This window comes from Equus quagga, unplaced genomic scaffold (genome assembly GCF_021613505.1).
Source record: "Equus quagga isolate Etosha38 unplaced genomic scaffold, UCLA_HA_Equagga_1.0 226_RagTag, whole genome shotgun sequence".
Taxonomy (NCBI): domain Eukaryota; kingdom Metazoa; phylum Chordata; class Mammalia; order Perissodactyla; family Equidae; genus Equus; species Equus quagga.
Genome location: NW_025799809.1, coordinates 90,202 through 109,047, shown reverse-complemented (window position 1 = coordinate 109,047; position 18,846 = coordinate 90,202). Strand labels below are relative to the sequence as shown.

The 18,846-nt window shown below is 41.6% G+C and overlaps 1 protein-coding gene across 1 annotated transcript in view; it reads right to left on the bottom strand.

Moving 5' to 3' along the window:
* Positions 1-1,544: 1,544 nt before the first annotated feature.
* Positions 1,545-18,846, bottom strand: part of LOC124233784 (estrogen receptor beta-like) — a 73,363-nt gene continuing 56,061 nt past the window's right edge. The window contains exons 11-12 of the mRNA XM_046650987.1: positions 4,228-4,408; positions 1,545-2,495 (exon numbers count right to left, since the gene is read on the bottom strand). Coding sequence (XP_046506943.1) covers positions 2,309-2,495; positions 4,228-4,408 — 368 coding nt within the window. The 3' untranslated portion in view covers positions 1,545-2,308. The remainder of the gene's footprint in view (positions 2,496-4,227; positions 4,409-18,846) is intronic.

Below are 18,846 nucleotides of genomic sequence, written 5' to 3'. Positions count from 1 at the left end.
GGGGTTGACCTAATTAACCTGCATCCCCAAGCACACAGGCAGGTAAGACCTGAGTCAGGAAGAAATTACCAAAAGGGTAACATCCTCCTCATGGGCTAAATTCACAAGCAGACAAGCAGCCTCAAGAAGCAGGCAGGAAAATCTGTGCAAAAGGAGTAATGGGCACTAGTGTTTTCATAAGAGCACACACAGGATTTGGCACAAAAGGGTGCCTGGACGCCTGCATCCAATCTGGTGCCTACTTTGGGCATCAAAATCCAAAATCGAGTTTAGTGAACCTAAACTTCACTCTACTACATACTAATGTGGCAGTGGCTTGGACCTCATTCTGGGTTTTTTTGTTCTTTGTTTTTTTATTTTTGTTTTTTCTCAACCTAGTAGTCTTCTTAATAAATACAATTAATAGAATTTCATCAGCAAATAATTGTTGAAGGCTGCCTTCTCTGCCTCCCACTTCCCACTCTCTAGCCTCGCATTCCTTCTGTTTGTCGTGGGGGATTCTAAGCTGGCCCGAAAGAAAGAAAATTGACCTTCTGGATAACACGGTTCCCCGATGCCTATAAAATCAAGCTCATGTTTTCTGTACTGAATCTCACCAAGGCTGAAACACTGAGTCACTAAGAATAATTTCAAACCACCTCAGAACACAGACAATGGTGTGTTCTCTAGGTTTATGTCCAAGTGTTTCTGAAACAGCTTTGTTCAACTTTTAGTAACACTGCACCAATATCAAAATTAAGAATTATACAAGGTCTCACTAGCAGAAACCAAGCTTTATCTCATTGAATGTAATCTTCCTAATGACTTAGTAGATACAGAATGCGCTAACCAAAGTAAACCTATTTTCAAACAGAAAATGTGTTTTAATCGCCTATTACAAGGTAATTTTTTAAAACATTATCACAAAAATGGAACATGATTATTTAGTTGCTCATTTCCAAAAGATAGATGTAACTCATTTTATGCAATCACTATGTTCCTGAAAATTTGTACAAAAATTTCAATTTTTAAAAAGTTAAAATTGTAATTTCAGAGGTGCTTTATCATCATGTCCTATTTATGTTCCATCTGGAATAAGAATCTCCTACTAAGTTTCTATCTCACCCAACCCACCACATAAATATTCTGATAAGAAAATATTTTAAAAGACCTCTAGGGTATAAAGAATTCTTTCTTACTATAAATAATTACCCTCAATATTTCTCTTTTTTAAGTAGAATTCACAAACCAGGTCTTGTTCGAGTGATGTGCTCATCAAATCTACACAGTTTAGCCCTGAACCTGACCCGCTGGCACATGTATAGCCCTTCACCCTTCCAGGGAACAGTGTGCCTTGCACACACACAGCCTGAAGTGTCCCTGTCTCCTCTGGATGGCTGATGTGGCAGTTGTGGCTGCCCCAGGGAAGTGTTGTGGCTGTGACCTCCGTCCCACAGGAAACAGCCCCATTCCCATAAACACTGGACATTTCTCAAGCACGCGCCAGGCCCCTTGGGACAACAGAGTTCTAAGGTGGGGGGGGGGGGGGGGGCAGGAGAGTTAAATCACACTCCTCCATGACCGTGATCATACTCGCCACCCCCTGCCCCCCAAATAATTCGCAGGCTCTGTGGATGCAAATTGAGTGATGGATCTGTGTGAAGATGGCAGCAAGGTCTTGGGGGAAGAACATGGCTTGCACCCTAGCTTGACCACTGGCTCCCTAGATCACATTCCCTCTGGCCTTCAACAGAGTAATAGCAATACGTGACTTCAGTCCTCACAGGCCCTCGAGGTAGGTATGTGAAACTAGTTAATTGATTGTCATCACAGTTTGCAATCCTACAATCGAGTGGTCCAGAAGAGAGCATACAAAGTTCCAATCTAAGGACAGCTCGGGTTGCACACCAAAGGTTAGTCCACTTCCTGTCAGGGTACCACATTCTCTCCCCTTCCTATTTTATAGCCCTTCCAAGTCAGATTTCCACCACTCATTCCACAACCTTTAAGATGTCTCCCAAAGGGATGGAAGGGAGATGGAAAGTAAGAATGGGACCACATTGAGATCCCATAAGGCTGAGCAAGACGTAAACTCTGCATTCAAATGTACCCCCTGATAACAAGCAAAACTGTGGTTTTCTCACCCTGACGCCCGGGAAGTGGGGAGGTTGGGGAAAGGATGGTACAAGACAAGCTTGCCATGAGCAAATGAGGGACCACACAGTAGAAAGACGATGAAGCCCGCCCACTCCCGATGGGGCTCACGATTTGTGCTGGAGTTCATGCTTCAGCCTCTGACCTCTGCGGCCTGTCCTCTCAGAGCTGGGCTTCACTGGGACTGCGGGTTCTGGGAGCCATCTTTGCTCTCACTCTCCTCTGCTAGGCTGCACTCTGATCCTCTGACTGAGGACTTGAACCCGTGAAGCGTGTGGGCATTCAGCATCTCCAGCAGCAGGTCGTAGACTGGGACCACATTTTTGCACTTCATGTTGAGCAGGTGTTCCATGCCCTTGTTACTATAGGGACAGAAAGGCGCTGAGATTCCTCCTGTGAGGCCGCCATAGGAACTCTGAAATCTCCCCAACTTTCCCCATCAGAGGAGTCCGTCCCCTCCCCAGCACGTCCCCCAGCCCTTCGTCCTATGGTTCTTGCATCTGGCTCCTTCCACAATCTGCACTTAAGGACAAGGACAGTGTCCTGTGGACATGAGTGTCCCACTGCCCACCCACAATGGCCTGATAGCACCTGGCTCTCTGCAGTCGATTCTCATTGTTCACAGTAGCTATGTTCTACACAGTCACCAGAAACCCTGAATTAGTGGATACCGACCCACCGCTCCTGGGGGAAAGAGGGTTAGGTTCTGGAAAGCCTCTGGTCTCGACATTTTCCTCAGCTGATTAACACATAACGTTGTTTTATCTGTGCTTTTGTGTAAAGACACTTTATTTAACATAAATTGTTGATTCATTCACATTGGACTCTGGGCCTACAGCACTACCGTTCGTGCCTGAACAAGCTTCTCTAACACGCATCTTTTCCCCACAGGCACCTCGCAGCCTTCCTGCGTGGAGGAGCACTGGACAGCACTCCAGCACTGTGCCTAGGGACCGTTTTCAGACAGTGAAATTTCCAACAAAACAAAAATGCAAAAACATGGCACTTCAGAGACCACGTAAAGGACATCTGTTTACAGTAAGAGCTGAAACAAGAGGGCGAGTGTCACCTTGTTTGACCCCAGCTGGGAATGTAAGCGTGGGCGACTCAAATATTTTAGCACTCTGTGCACATCCTCAAATGACCGCAAAAAAGCCTTGAGTATTGGTTTTTGGTTACAAATAAATTTTAGCAAATAGGTAAATTTGCAAATATGGACCCTGCGAATAATAAGGATTGACTGTGTCTGTTCTGCAAATGGTTGTGTGAATAATCATTGAAGAGGAAACGGAGGCAGAGGTCGTTTTCATTTCCTCCCCTTGTTAAAATCCTTCGGGTGTATGTTGTCCTTCCGCACAGCCCCAAGACTGTCCTCCTCCTCAAGTGAGCAATTACCTTCCATCCATGGCTTCCTTCTTCCAGCCCCAGGGCAGGGCTCCCCTCATCCTGGGTGCCACCAAGCACTGAGCACCATTGTGGACACGTCCCCCTTCATCAGCACATCCATTTACACTTCCTGAGTACACTCCCTGCAGCCCTGCCCTCCTAAACCTGTTGGGCTCACCCATTCCCTTAGGTCTCATTCATTCTTAATATCCTGATGCTATTGCAAGAAAAGAATAACTTTTGGGGAAAGCTGTGTGTAGTTCCCCAAATCACCAGCCTCACAAGTTGATCTAGAGAGGGTGGGTTTAGCCTCTTCAAGGAAATGACCTCAGGGCCCCAGCTGAAGGTGGTGCAAGGAGGGGTGGCAGTTCACTTTAGGGGAGAAATTGCCCATTTTACAATTCCATAAACAAGCTAAAATCTGCAGCAACTAGAAAACAGATAAGGGATGCCATCAATATCCAATAAGGTGCCACGTGACATCCATTTGGTGCCCCCTATGTGCCCATCTTGGTTACAGGTGTGTGCACTGATGAAGCCCCCCATTCTCTTTCAGAGGTTCATTTTTCTCTAAAGGTGACAATTCGACCGACCTTATCTGTCTCAAACTTGCAAACCTTTTCCCCAAAGCTCTTCACCCTCGTCTGAGCATGTCCCCCACCCCACCACACACACACACTGGGTGGTGCGGCCCCACAGGAATGGTACCTGGCATGCCTGACGTGAGAAAGGAGCATCAGGAGGTTGGCCAGGCGCATGGACTGCTGCTGGGGGGGGATGCCGCTCCTGGAGATCACCCAGACCAGAGCGTCGGTCACAGCATTCAGGATGTGAGTCAGCTTCCGGCTGCTCTCGGCCTCCTGAGGGGCTGCAGCTACAGGGTACATACCTGGACAAAGAAGAGAAGCCACGAGTCTACATGTGTGGGACAATCTTAAAAGCAGGGCTTCACCTGCCCATGGTGTCCTTCCCAACCCCACCCCTCCCAAGAGCCAGCCCCATCGCTGAGCTGGAAGAGAAAGCGTAGCTGAATGTGGGCAGACTAAATGGCCTCTCAAAGTGCCAACTGGCCCAGAATTGTGGGCTTGCCATAGCAGTAAATGTATCTAATTGCCTGAAATGATTACATGATGTCTCAGCTACAGCAACAAATACACATCTAGAGATGGTGAGAAAGTGAGATGAATTCTACTCTTCACTTCTAGGAGGGCTGCTCATCTAAGGGGAATTTAATACACATAACCTAATGACATTGCCATGCAGCCTCTCCCCTGCCCACCCCCTCGTGTGTGCCATGTGCAGACAGTCAGCGTAGGCCCACTGCCACCTCTGTCCAGGCCCTCAGCATCCCACCTCTGGTGGCACCTGCTGAGGCAGGTAGACCACCACTTTGGAGTCAGACAGACCTACTTGATATCCAGCATCTCTAGCTCTCAGATTCCAGACCAGGTACCCAGCTCCTCCAGCCTGCACTCCTCATTGAGCTGAGCTGACAGGCACACGTCTCCTGAGGTCCTCACAACCCGCCATGAGGTGGGTTGCTTCCCCCATCCTGCCCTGCCCTGTGCTTAATTCCCCTCTGACTCTAGGCTCTGAGATACTGTGGCCCCCAATGGTTGCAAAACAACAGCTCAGGTAAATCTCCTTGCCCCCATCCCCCATCACCAACCCCGATTCCTTGATTCCTGGAAGCAGGGAAATAATTAGCTTCTCTTCCAGGCTTTTGATTGCAAAATAAGAATAAATAGCAAATATGTGAAATCAACAGAGGAGCTGCCAACTTTTGACTCTAATGAGAATGAAGAATGGCTGGCACTCCATCATCCACAGAATTTGTTTTGGCAATTTTTGTTCTCTATTTTTATTGGCATTTTCAGTTCAACTAAGTTCAACAGTTCAATTAAGGCAAGGGTCAGATTAAACCACAATTATGCAAGTGTGGTGCTTTGCCACGTCCCTGGGGGCACGACCCTCCATGAGGTCTGATGAAGCAGATTTAAAATATTCATCTTTTACAATAGCCTAGAACTGCCTCTAACACACCTGCTCGCCTCACTCTCCACAGTGACTCTTCCTGAATCCCCTGAATCATCGTCCTCAAACCTCCCACTGAACCCCCAGCTGATGACCTGCCCTCCTACGACAGAGGCAACAAGCCCTCACCCTGGACCCAATGTGCCCGCTTTGAGTGGCCAAAATGCAGATCTGCGCATGTGGCTCTCCTTAATGACTTCCCAGCTCTCGGGGCAGAGTCCAAACCACCTGGCGCAGCTCTCAACAGTACCAGGCCACTCTCTGTTCTTTCATCCTCAGTTCCCACCACACCCCACCTTGAACTCTACTGTCAATTCCTTGAACAGGAGATGCACTGAACACGCTGCCCTTTCTGCTTAGGAACTCACTCTCACACTCCTTCTCCCTCTCCTCCTTTCCACCCTCCCTTCCCTTGCTTGTCTATATCCATTCCTCCTTTAGATCCCAGCCTGGTTATGAACTTCCTTCTGGAAGCTTCCCTGACCTCCCTACCATCCCACCTTAAGTCTGGTTTGAGTTCTCCTTTGAAGCTCTAACAGTGCCCTGTGCGCCCCCAGCAGAGGGCACCATGTTGTCCCACATCCTGGATGTCCTCGTACATGCCTCATGGACACCCCCAGAGAAACTGGACATAAGTGCTTTGAGAGCACAGACCCTGCCTGTTTGTCGTTCTATCCATATCACCTAGTACAATGACCAGCATGGAGTAAATATTCACAAATGGAAGAATTAGACTGAATTCACAGAGGTTCAGATTTTTGCATTTTTTTAGCCAATCACACCATCATAAGTGAAATGATAAATATGCACATTAGTGCATATTTTAGGTACACACAGAAAATTATCAGTCAAATGAAAGTATGGAGAAAATTATTTTACTCTTACTTTCCCTAAAATCCCAACTGCATTAACAAGCGCCTTCTTTTAACTACCCTTTAGTCTGTTCTGCTACACGACACATGCTCCATGGATTTCCACTGCTGTAAACAAATCTTATGTCTTTGGATTCTAAAAGGAGTCAAAATTGTATCCTTGTACATGTGTCAGTTCAAAATGACAAAGATTGAAAATATAAAAATAAATCCTCAGTTAGTATACAAATGTTCATGGTAACATTACTTATAACAGCCTAGAAGTAGAAACAAACCAAATTCCCATCAACTAAGAAATAAAATGTGGTATAGCCACACAATGGAATATTATTCAGCCATAAAAAGGAATGAAGTACTGATTCATGCTACAACATGGATGGACCTTGAAAACATTACGCTAAGTGAGAGAACCCAAGCACAAAGGACCACATTTTGTATGATTCCATTTATACGAACTGTCAAGAACAGGCAAATCTATCCAGAGAGAAAGTGGATTAGTGGTTGCCTAGGAGTGAGGGTGGGACAGACTGGGGAGAGATCGCTAAGGAGTTCAGGGCTTCTTTTGGGGTGATGAAAATGTTCTAAAATTGGTTGCAATGATGGTTGCATAAGTCTATGAATATACTAAAAGCCACTGGATTGCATACTTTAAATGGGTGAATTGTTTGGTATATGAATTACATCACAATAAGGCTGTCATTAAAACCTGATAAAATAAATCCTCATAACCAAAATTACAGTAACATAAAAGCCCCTGGGGGTGTCCCTCTGTCTGATCGAGGCCCCCCTCAGATAATGTGTGTTGGCTGGTGGGTCACCCTCTTCATAAATGAATAGTCACTGCCAAGGGCAAGGGTCTTCTATAGGTTATGGGGGCAGCCAGCTCCAGCAGGACCATCATCGTCAATCATTGACAAGGTGCTTGTGGATGGCAGTCACTGCAGTTTTGGAAAGGCATATGCTATATTAATTTTATATATGCCAAAAGATTTTATATGCAAAAAGATGAACCTACATAACATCATCCTGGGAATGAAGCGGGCTGAAGAACATCAGGAGGAACAGGAGGCTGCCTGCCTCTCCCTTCAGTCAGCAGTGCCGCGCCTGCACTTGAGCATCCACGCGCTCTCTGCTCACCGAACATGCTGTACAGGGTAATTGCTAAGTGGCAGGCTCTGAGAGGGGGCAAGCGACAAGACCCAAAGCCCCCACCCGCAGGTCCCTCATTGCCAAGACATAGGAAACAACAAAAATTGACTCCCTCCAACTCCAAAAGTAAGAACATCGATTAGGATTCATTTTAGAATCAAATTAAATTACTTTCCATGAAACTAAAGAAATACAGTAAAAAAAGCAAGATCTTGGCACCATGCCCCACAGATACCAAAGAAAATAAAATAAAATCAAGGACATAATCTTCTCTCCTCTTTATTGCCTGGGAACAGCTGTGTGTTCCTCTCACTAGCCCACCTGATGACATTCCATGAGGACATGGGGGAGATGGCAATCCCCCCAAGATTTGCCACATCCTAAGCGTTCAAAGGATGAAGACACAAGCTTTCCTTGACTGAAGTCAAATAAATCAGAAGATCTCAAATGTAATAAAAATCCCAGAATACTAACCAAAGGAAAATGTTCTGGCTTTTGGGAGGTGTAGTGGTGTGTGTCTGTTTGCCTGTTTGCTTTGAGGAAGGGGAGCTCTAGCTGCGACCGTCTCCTTTGTCACCACCTCCTATCCCAGCAACAGGAGAACCGACCGGTGTTCAAAAGGTGCCTTTGATGTGAAACCAGCAGGCTGATGTCCACAGTGCTTTGCACCCACATTCTTGATGAGCAGGAAAGGACCTGTCTGCCTCTTCAGCCTCCTTCTGTGCCTTTGCCTCCTCCACTCACCCCTTCATGGGAAAAATCCCCATAAACTCACAGGGAACCGGGGCCTGGAGGTGACGGCTTGATAATTTTCTTAATGTAAAATATGATCACTGGGTTCTAACTCTCCATTTCTTTCATTTAATGAAAAATTTCATCCTTTTTAAATCTTAAAATCATTTAGATAAATAGACCTATTCCTAATTTTAAATATTTTTAAAGACTAATTATTTGCAGATTGATTCTGCTCTGTTTCCTAGAATCTGTAGCCTCTAATTCTATCCAAGGAAAGACTTATCTAGTCTTCAGGTGTCTGGGTGACAAGATGGCTGGTCCCACCACTCTTACCTTAGATATGTCATTATGTTAACTACCACACTTGCATAACACCTTCGACTTTCTAACAAACATTGCAACAGGTTGTTAAAGGCAACATTTTCTGTTGTCTCTGAGTTTCAGGAGCCACATGGAAGGCTGAGTATAATACAGTAATTCCAGGTACCCCCACATCCCATCTGTGTTTGGCAGAGGAGGGTTTGCTGAGAGAGAAGCTAGAATGGTGGCGTCCTTTTCCCATCTCTCCCCATAGAGAGGAAGATGCACTTCTCAAGCCCAGCAAGGCTCAGACCCCTGATCAACTGTTTGAGTGTACATCCCTATTCCAGACCCAAAGCACTGTATCTAGTTCATTTTGACATTTTTAGTATTTAGAAGTCATTGACACATACCAGGAACTCAATAAATATTTACTGAATTGAAATTTAATTGGATAATAAAGTTAATTTTCATTCCATACTATATCCATTCTTAGAAGAGATAAATAACCCAGAAGTATGCAGCTATTTAAAACATAACTACTTACACTAGAAACTAATATAATACAGTATGTCAATTATACCTCAATTGAAAAAGAAAGAAAACAAACATCTCATTAAAAATGGGCTATTTCAACAGATACTTCACCAAAGAAGATATACAGATCACAAACAACCATATGAAAAAATAGCCATCATTAGTCATTAGGAAAATGCCAAATAAACCACGATAATATACCATTACACACCTGTTAGCATGACTGAGAATCCTGCCTCCTGGGAAACTCCTCAGTCCCAGGCAAATCTGAATGGTTGGTCACCCTAAATTACATCTAACTAAAATTTTATAAAATGCAGACTAATCTATAGTGACAGGAATTACATCAGCAGTTGCCTGGGACTGGAGGGGGGAGGGAATGAGGGAGAGAGGAATTATGAAGGGGCACAAGGAAACTTTTGAGTGTGATGGATATGTTAATTATCCTGATCGCGGTGATACTTTCAGAGGCATATATAAATGCCCAAAGGCATAAAATTGTGTGCTTTAAACATGTGCAGTTTATTGTATGTTAATTATACCTCTTAGTTCTGCTAAAAATAAAAACACTGTCTTGGCTGTAAACACACACACACACACATACACACACATACACACACATACACACACACAACTACTGACAAATCCTGACCCGGCCACCTAGCATGCTGATACCAGTGCGGACCTGATTGAGTGACATAATCCCAATTTGAGCTTGTCATATATGCAGGGAAACAGGAGGCCAACTTATACAGAAGACCATCTCCAGAGAGCCCAATGCTTACCTAACACGACAAGGCAAGCTAGCAGCAGCCAAGTAGCAGCCCTTGGAGACTCTGCTGTTCTAATATGGGACAGAGAGTATCCACAGTCTTTTGACTTTAAGAAACGTACTCCATTTCTCCTCTCCTGACCCTCATCCTTCCCGGCCTCCACCTAGTACTGGATTCAGTTCCCTGCTTGGCTGTGTCTTTTCCACTCAGGCTGCAGTCTTTGCTCTCATCTTTTTTGTTTTGTTTTATTTTCTGTTTTTCCCTCCCTCTCTCCCAACCCCCATCCATCCCCTGGCAACTACGGATCTGTTGTATAGATTAGCTTGCATTTTCTGAAATCTTATATAAACGAGGTCTTACAGTATGTATGCCTTTGTGTCTGTCTTCTTTCAGTTCCATTATTTTGATATTCATAATGCTGCATGTATCTGTCAGTAGTCCAATCCTTTTTAATGCTTAGTAGCATTCTACTGCGTGGATATACCACAGTTTGCTCATCCTTTCACCTAGTGGTGGGCATTGGGGTTGTTACTAGTTTTTGGCTATTACAAATACAGTTGCTATGAACATTTGTGTACAAGTTTTTGCATGAGCATATGCTTCCATCTCTCTTCAGTAAATACTACAGAGTGGAATGACTGGGTTACCTGGTAGGTACACGCTTAACTTTTTAAGAAAAGGCTGAACAGGTTTTCAAAGTGGTTGTACCAATTTACATTCCCACCAGCAGGGTATGAGAGTTCGCATTATTCCACATCCTCACAAACACTTGATATGTTCAGTGTTTTTAATTTCAGTCATCCTATTGGGTATGTAGTAGTTCCTTATTCTGATTTTAATTTGCATTTCTCTAATCAATAATTTTAGCATCATTTCATGTAATTTTTTGACATCAGTACATCTTCTTTGATGAAGTGTCTGTTCAAACATTTGGCTATTTTTTAAGTGGACTGTTTTTCTTATTACTATTGAATTGAAGCAGTTCTTTACACATTTAGATATAAGTCCTTGGTTGAATACATGTTTTGCAAAGCTTTTCTCCTGGTCTGTGGCTTATCTTTTCATTTTCACAAGAGCACCTTTTGAAAAGCAAAAGGTTTTAATTATAATGAAACCCAATTTATGAATTTTTTAAAAGTTTGCATTATTTGAGTCCTATTAGAGAAATCTTTGCCAAACCCAATGTGAACAAGATTTTTTCCTACATTTTAATGGTTTTATAATTTTAGTCTTTACATTTAGGTCTATGATCCATTTTGAGTTAATTTTTGTAATATAGAATGAGATCTGCTCAAGGTTCAGTTTTTGCCTGTATCTATCCATTATCAATTCTTTCATTCTTTCCCCATTACCTTGACATCTTTGTTGAAAATCAATTGTTGATTAGGTCTATTTCTGAACTCTCTATTCTGTTCCATTGATCTATTTGTTGATCTTGATGTCAACACATATTGTTTTGATTACTGTGGCTTTATAATAAATTGTGAAGTCCAGTAGTATAAGTCCTCCAACTTAGTTCTTTTTCAAAGTTGTTTTGGCTATTGTAGGTCCATTGCATTTTCATATGAATTTACAAATCTGTTTGTCAATTTCTACCAAAAAAGCCTGCTGAGCTTTTTGTTGAGATCACGTTGAATCTATAGATTATTTGGGGAGGACTGACTTCTTAACAATACTGAACCCTCTAACTCATTAACATAACACATCTGTCCATTTATTTAGGATTACTTTAATTTTTCCAGCAATGCTTTGAGATTTCAGTAGGTAGTCTCATATCTTTTATCAAATTTATCCCAAATTTTTCATAATTTTTCATGCTATTATAAATGGTATGGACTTTTAATTTCAATCACCAATTGTTCATCACTACCATAAAGAAATAAAATTGATTTTTATATATTATCTTTATATCCTATAACCTTACCAAACTCAGCTTCTTGTAGATTCCTTGGGATTTTTTACATATTATCATGTTTTCAAATAAAGAATTTCACTTCTACCTTTCCAATCTGGATGCCTTTTATCTCTTCTCTTGCCTTACTGCACTGGCTAGAACTTCTAGTAAAATCTTGAATAGAATTAATGAGAGTGGACATACTTACCTTGTTCCTGATCATGATTAAGTATAATACTAAGTATAAAACCTAATGTAGGTTTTTCATAAATGCCCTTTATTAGGTTGAGGAAGTTTCCTTCTATTCATAGTTTGTTGAGAGTTTTTTTTAGCGGGAATGGGTATTAGATATTGTCACATGTTTTCTCTGCATCTATTGAGATAATTGTATGGTTTTTTCATTATTATTCTGTTAATACAGTGAATTATGTTGATTGATTCTCAAATGTTAAAGAAATCTTATATTCCTGGGGAAATTCCACAAGTTCATAATATACTATTGGATTCTGTTCGCTAAAATTTTTTAGAGATGCAAAAATTCTATAAAAAATGTTAGCATCCATGTGCATGAGAGATACTGGCCTGTTGTCTTCTTTTCTTCCAATATGTTGGTCTGGGTTTCCTATCAGAGTTATGTTGGCCTCATAGAATGAGTTGGAAAGTATTCCCTGCTCCTCAATTTTCTGCAAGAATGTGTGTAAACTTGGTATTATTTATTCCTTAAATGTTCAGTAGAATTCTACCAGAAAAGTCATCTGGGCCTGGAGTTTTCTTTGTGGGAAAGTTTTTAACTACAAATTCAATTTCTTTAATAGATATACGGCTATTCAAGATTTTTACATTTCTTCTTGATGTGTCTTTCAGTAATTTGTGTCCTTCAAGGAATTTGTCCATTTCATCTATGTATTGAAATGTATTGACATAAAGTTGTTCATACTATTACCTCATTATTCTTTTTAATATCCACAGAATAGCAGTGTCACCTCTCTCACTCATGATATTGTGTCTTCTTTCCTTTATCCCAATCAGTCTACTTAGAGGCTTATCAATTTTATTGATCTTCTCAAATTAATTTGAAACCTTTCCTGTATTCTAATAAGGCCTTAAGTGCTATAAATTTCCCTCAAACTATTACTTTAGCTGCAACCCACAAATTTTGCTATGTTGTACTCTCATTTTAAGTGAGTTCAAAATATTGTCTAATTTTACTTTGTTTTTTCTGTGATACATAGGTTATTTAGATGTATGTTATTTGGTTTCCAAACGTTTTGAATTTTCCAAGATCTTTTTTTTTTTTGAGGAAGATTAGCCCTGAGCTAACATCTGCTGCCAATCCTCCTCTTTTTGCTGAGGAAGACTGGCCCTGAGCTAACATTCTCACCCATCTTCCTCTATTTCATATGTGGGACACCTGCTACAGCACAGCTTGCCAAGTGGTGCAACGTCCGCACCCCAGGATTCGAACCAGCGAACCCCGGGCCACTGAAGCAGAACATGTGCACTTAACCACTGCGCCACCAGGCCGGCCCCTCCAAGATCTTTTTATTATTGGTTTCTAATTTAGTTTCACTGTGTCAAAGAAAATACTTTGTATAACTTAAATCCTTTTAAATGTAAAGACTTAGTTTATGACCAGAATATGGTCTATCCTGGTACATATTCCATGAACACTTGAAAAGAATGTATATTCTGCTGTTGTTGGGTGGAGGGTTCTATAAACGTCAATTAGCTCAAGTTGCTGTTTTCTATTTGTCCTGTCTATACTTTGTTTGCTTTTTTTTTTTTGCCTTCTTTCGGATTGACTATTTTTTATGGTTCCATTTTATCTCCTATCATCTCCTTTGTTGGTATATTAGCTCTAAATGTGTTGAGTTATTTTAGTAGATGCATTTGGATTTATGATATATGTATTTAATTTATTGCAGTTTATCTTCAAGTAATACTTCAAGTAAACTTTCATACAAAATAAGAACTGTATACTTCCATTTGTCCTTTCTCAGCCTTTGTGCTCTTGTCATATTTTACTTCTACATAAACCCACAATATATTGCTATTATTTTTTCTTTAAACACTAGATTATCTTTTAAAGATAAATAAAGAGTTTTAAATAAGAAAAAAAACATTATATTTACCCACGTTGTTACCATTTGCAGGTCCTCTTTACTCGTTTGTGTGGATCCATGTTTCCATCTGACATCACTTTCTTCGTGCTTGAAAGACTTCCATTAATATTTCTTATTGTGTAGGTCTGGAAGTGATGAATTCTTTCCATTTTTAAGTCTGAAAATATTTTTTTTGGGCTTCATTTTTGAAAGATATTTTCATGGTGTAAGGAATTCTTCATTAACACGTTTTTCTTAAAGTACTTTAAAGATTCTGTTCCTTTGTCTCCTTGGCTTGCATCAGAATAGAAATTGTTGTCATCCTTGTCTTTGTTCCTTTGTCTATAAATATCTTTATTCTCTGACTGCTTTCAAGATTTTTTTCTTAATCATTGGTCTTAAGCAACTCAATTATGATGTATGTTGGTGTGGTTTTTTTCATGGTTTTTTGTGCTTGAGATTCATTGAGCTTCTTGGATCTTTGTGTTTATAGTTTTCATTAAATTCGGAAAATTTTCAGCCATTGTTTCTTCAAGTATTTTTCTACCCCCCTTTCTGAGACTCCAAATTCAGGTATTTAACAACTATAGTTGTCCCATACCTCCCTAATACTCTGTTGATTTTTTTTTTAAAGATTGGCACGTGAGCTAACAACTGTTGCCAATCTTCTTTTTTTTTCCTGCTTTCTCTCCCCAAATCCCCCCAGTACACAGCTGTATATTTTAGTTGTGGGTCCTTCTAGTTGTGGCATGTGGGATGCCACCTCAGTGTGGCCTGAGGAGTGGTGCCATGTCCACGCCCAGCATCCGAACCAGCAAAACCCTGGGCTGCTGAAGCGGAGCACACGAACTTAATCTCTCGGCCACGGGGCTGGCCCCTATGTCCATTTTTTTAACTCTTTTTTTCTTTCCATTTGTTTTTGATAGTTTCTATCACTATGACTTCATATCCACTACTTTTTTCTTCTGCTATGCCTAATCAGATGTAAATCCCACATAGACACAGTTTTCACATTTAGGAGTTCAATTTGCATGTGTGTCATATTTTCCATGTTTCTACTTAACCTGTTCACGTTTTCCTCTACTTCTTGGATATATTGAATACAGTTACAGTAACTGTGTTTTAATTAGTAGTCCTTGTCTACTAATTCCATCGTCTGTGTCATTTTGGGGTCTTTTCCAATTGGCTGGTTTTCTTCTCACTATAGGTCATATTTTCTGCTTATTTGCATGCTTGCTAACTTTTGATTGGTTACCAGACCTGGTGAGTTTTACCTAGCTGGGTGTTGGATGTTCTTGTATTCCTTTAAATATTCTTGAGCTTTGTTCCGGGATGCAGTTGAGTTATTTGGCCTGACCCTTCAGGCTTCCTTTTACGTTCTGTCTGGTAGGACCAGAGCAGCCTTTAGTCTAGGGCTAATTCACTCCACTGCTGAGGCAATACCTTTCTGAGCACTACACCCAATGTCCAACATACACAAGGTTTTCCCCTCTGGCTGGTGACAACATAAACTACTCCTGGCCCTGTGTGAACTCCAGGGATTGCTCTGCCTACTCCTTTCTGGGGGTTCTTTCCCTGTCCATGGTTAGTATCCTCACAAGCATGAGCAAATTAGTGCTCAGCTGAAGACTTGAAGGGGACGCTTTGCAGATTTCTAAAGCCTCTGTGTGCAGTTCTCTGCTCTCCAGTACTCTCCCGTGCAAATCCTAGCTGCCTCAGCCTCCCCAAATTCACAACTCTGTCTCCTCAGTTCCAGGAGACACTGGTGTCTACTTGGGTTACCTCTCCCTACGTTGCAACCTGGGAACCAGCTTCAGGCAGTAAACTGGGTAATCAAAGGGCTCACTTTGTTTGTGTCCCTTCTCTTGGGGATCACTTTCCTGTGCAGCCTGTGTGGCCTATTGTCCAATGTCCAATGTCCGTTTTATATATTCTGCCAGAGTTTTTAAAATTTAAGGTGGGAAAGTAGATTCTGTCCTTGCTTTTGCTTTTAATTTAATGCTACGAATAATCCAGAAGAAAAAAACCCAGTACCTTCAAATGCTTAAAATCTAGCATAGAAAAGACCCAGCTCTCCTGATAGTGGAAATTTTCCAGTAGAAATAGAATCGCATTTTCTTAACAGCAATGCTGAACAGAATAAATTGATTTTGACAACTGTTATGATTACCAAGCAAGAAAGAAACTTTCTTAAAGGAAGATTTCTTAAATTCAGATTTAACTGTAAACTAATTCTACTCCTCTACCCCATCACAAGGGGTAATTACATCACACGGCTGCCTCACTCTCTGTACTTCTCTTAATACGGCAGTTCTGTCAAATGCTGCAGGAGGAACACCCCAGCCTTAGTCTTTCCCATTTGCACAGATGATGCTTCTAGCTTTCACAACAACACAATATGATGTCTTGGAGGCTAAAATGATTGTAAGGAGCCTTGCCAAACAGAAGGCTTTATAATGCAAAGTGTCATAACAAGAAGCAAACCGCTTTCCAAGAAGCGCTTTGCTGCACAGAGAAGAGTCCTAAGTTATTTCTGCAAGTTAGAGAAGCCCCATGATCTAGCATTGGATGATCCTCCTGTGCCAAGGTCGGGATATACTTTTCAAGCAAATCTTCCCAGTAACAAAGACAGAAATGGCAGCACGTATGTGAGGTAATGTCTGTAGGGGGGTTCAAAGAGAAGATCGGAAGAGTTGATTTTCTTCCATGATCAATTTCAAATGTCCCACCTGGATATTTCCTAAATGCACATCAACTTAATTGCTGATATAAGCTGGGCCCTCATAGTATGTTGTAAAAGGTAAACGGTAACAATAAATGCCAAGAAAGTACCAGAAGCCCCAAAGTATTTTAGAGTTTTCTTGGCTTTTCCTATGATTTTTATTTGTCTAACAATTTACCATTTCTACTCACAAACTGTTTGCTTTTCAGAACTGGGGTAAGGAGTGTTTTGGGTACAGGGGAAATGTCCTGTAGGGCAAGTAGGGCCAGATCGAGACCCAACTTGGAAGTACCCAAAGGTTTCTTCAGGGTCTCTGCACCGCACGTGACCTTCAGATTCCTTCTCTGTTCCCCCTCTCCTCCCTCCTTCAAGACCTAACCACCTCCCTCAATCCACCCATTTCCTGGGCAGCACCCCATGCGCTATACCAAGGGTACTTAAGGTGTGGTCTGTTACCAGTCCACAAAGAGATAAGCAGAAAATGAGGGTAAGCATTTGGAAACTCATGGCAATTGACAGAGGAATTTTAAAGCAGTTGAACACAATAACAAAAAAACTAGGGCTTGGATTTTGCACTTTCCTTTCATTTTTCTAGCAATTTATTTTTATTATATTTTACAAAAGCAACTGTCTACAACAATTCGGAAACTTAAAAAGAAAAGGAAGGTCCTCCACCACAGCGAGTTTGAGAAACATTGCTCTGGTATGTTTCCCCCTTCATCGAAACTAGGGCCAATGTGGAGTATGTGGGGGTGTTAGGGAGGAGATGAGCGTTTGCTGGAGAGGGAGAGGTCAGCTGGCCCAGGTCAGGAGGCGCCTAGCACCCAGGCAGCCACAGGTTCTGCACTGAGTTTTGGCTTCAGGAACTGCTGCTTGGGCTGATTTAAAATAAAGTAGCATAATATGATCTCACAGACTCCTGTTGTTTCAAACATTAAGCTCTGAGATTGGATAAAATCTATTTAATAAAGCCCTAAATGATGACCAGATGAAGGTACCTGTAAGTTATCAGTTGAGGATTAAAACCTGGACATACCTATTATTTGAGAAAGAAAAAATAATAATAACCTAAAGGCCCAACCAGAGTAAATACCTAAGCAAAGCAATGAATACCTGGTATAGCAGCTGGATCAAATACCCGGGTAGATAATAAACTGAACACTATGAAAACTACATGGAAACTTAGAAAACGTGTACAAAATAATACACCTCTATTTATTGCAGCAATGTTTATAATGGTAAAGAAGAAAAGGGAACTGTATACTAAGTAAAGGCCCATCAACAGAGAAATGGCTGAACAATTTAGCAATGCCCCCGCTTCAAAGATTAGTTAGATCTCTCCTAGTTGACCTGGAGGGATTTCACAGCATTTTGAAAAGTAAAAAAGCAAGATGCAGAGAAGTGTTTGTATACAGTGTCCCAATTTTTTTAAAATGGGAGGAAAAAGCCTATCTGTGGGCATGTTGGAGGTGAAGTATTACTTTAAACGATTATTAGAGGATGGAAGAAGGTATAAAGCCTACCTTCTGGGTGTTAAGATTAGCTACTTGGTGTGGGGTGGAAGGATCAAAGCAAGCCTCTTTCAAAGGATCTGTAACTTATACTATAAGATGCTATGCTGTTTACGTAAAATTATATATGCCAGCATACATGTGAATGTATATTTCTCTCTATAGATATATTTACATATCTGTATGTCTATATCTGTCTGTCTACCTACCTAGCTAAAGAGAGAGCTGTCAAACAATGGGCACCAAAGTTACGGTGGTTATCTTAGGGGAGGGAGTCAGGATTCCTAGTGATTTTCATTTTCTTCCTTCTATGTTTTTCTTTTTTTAGAATGTTTACAATAACCAGGTATTATTTACATAATAAGAAAAAACAGCAAAGCTACGACAAACACATATCTTAGACACCTTCCTCATCTTCCCAACTCTAACCACTCTATTTCCCTCAAGTCAGGTCCCTTCCTCCCTGGCCCCTCCACATCAAGTCAGTTCAGGCTCTTGTTGTCCCTAACAATCCCTATTGGGTCCCCTGCCTTGGTCTCTCCCCTCTCCAGTCAGTTCTCCACATGGAAGCCAGAGTGACCTTTCAAGAATGCCTATCCAGGGGCTGGCCCGTGGTCGAGAGGTTAAGTTTGCACACTCCACTTTGGTAGCCCGGGGTTCGCCAGTTCAGATCCTGGGAGCGGACCTAGCACCGCTCA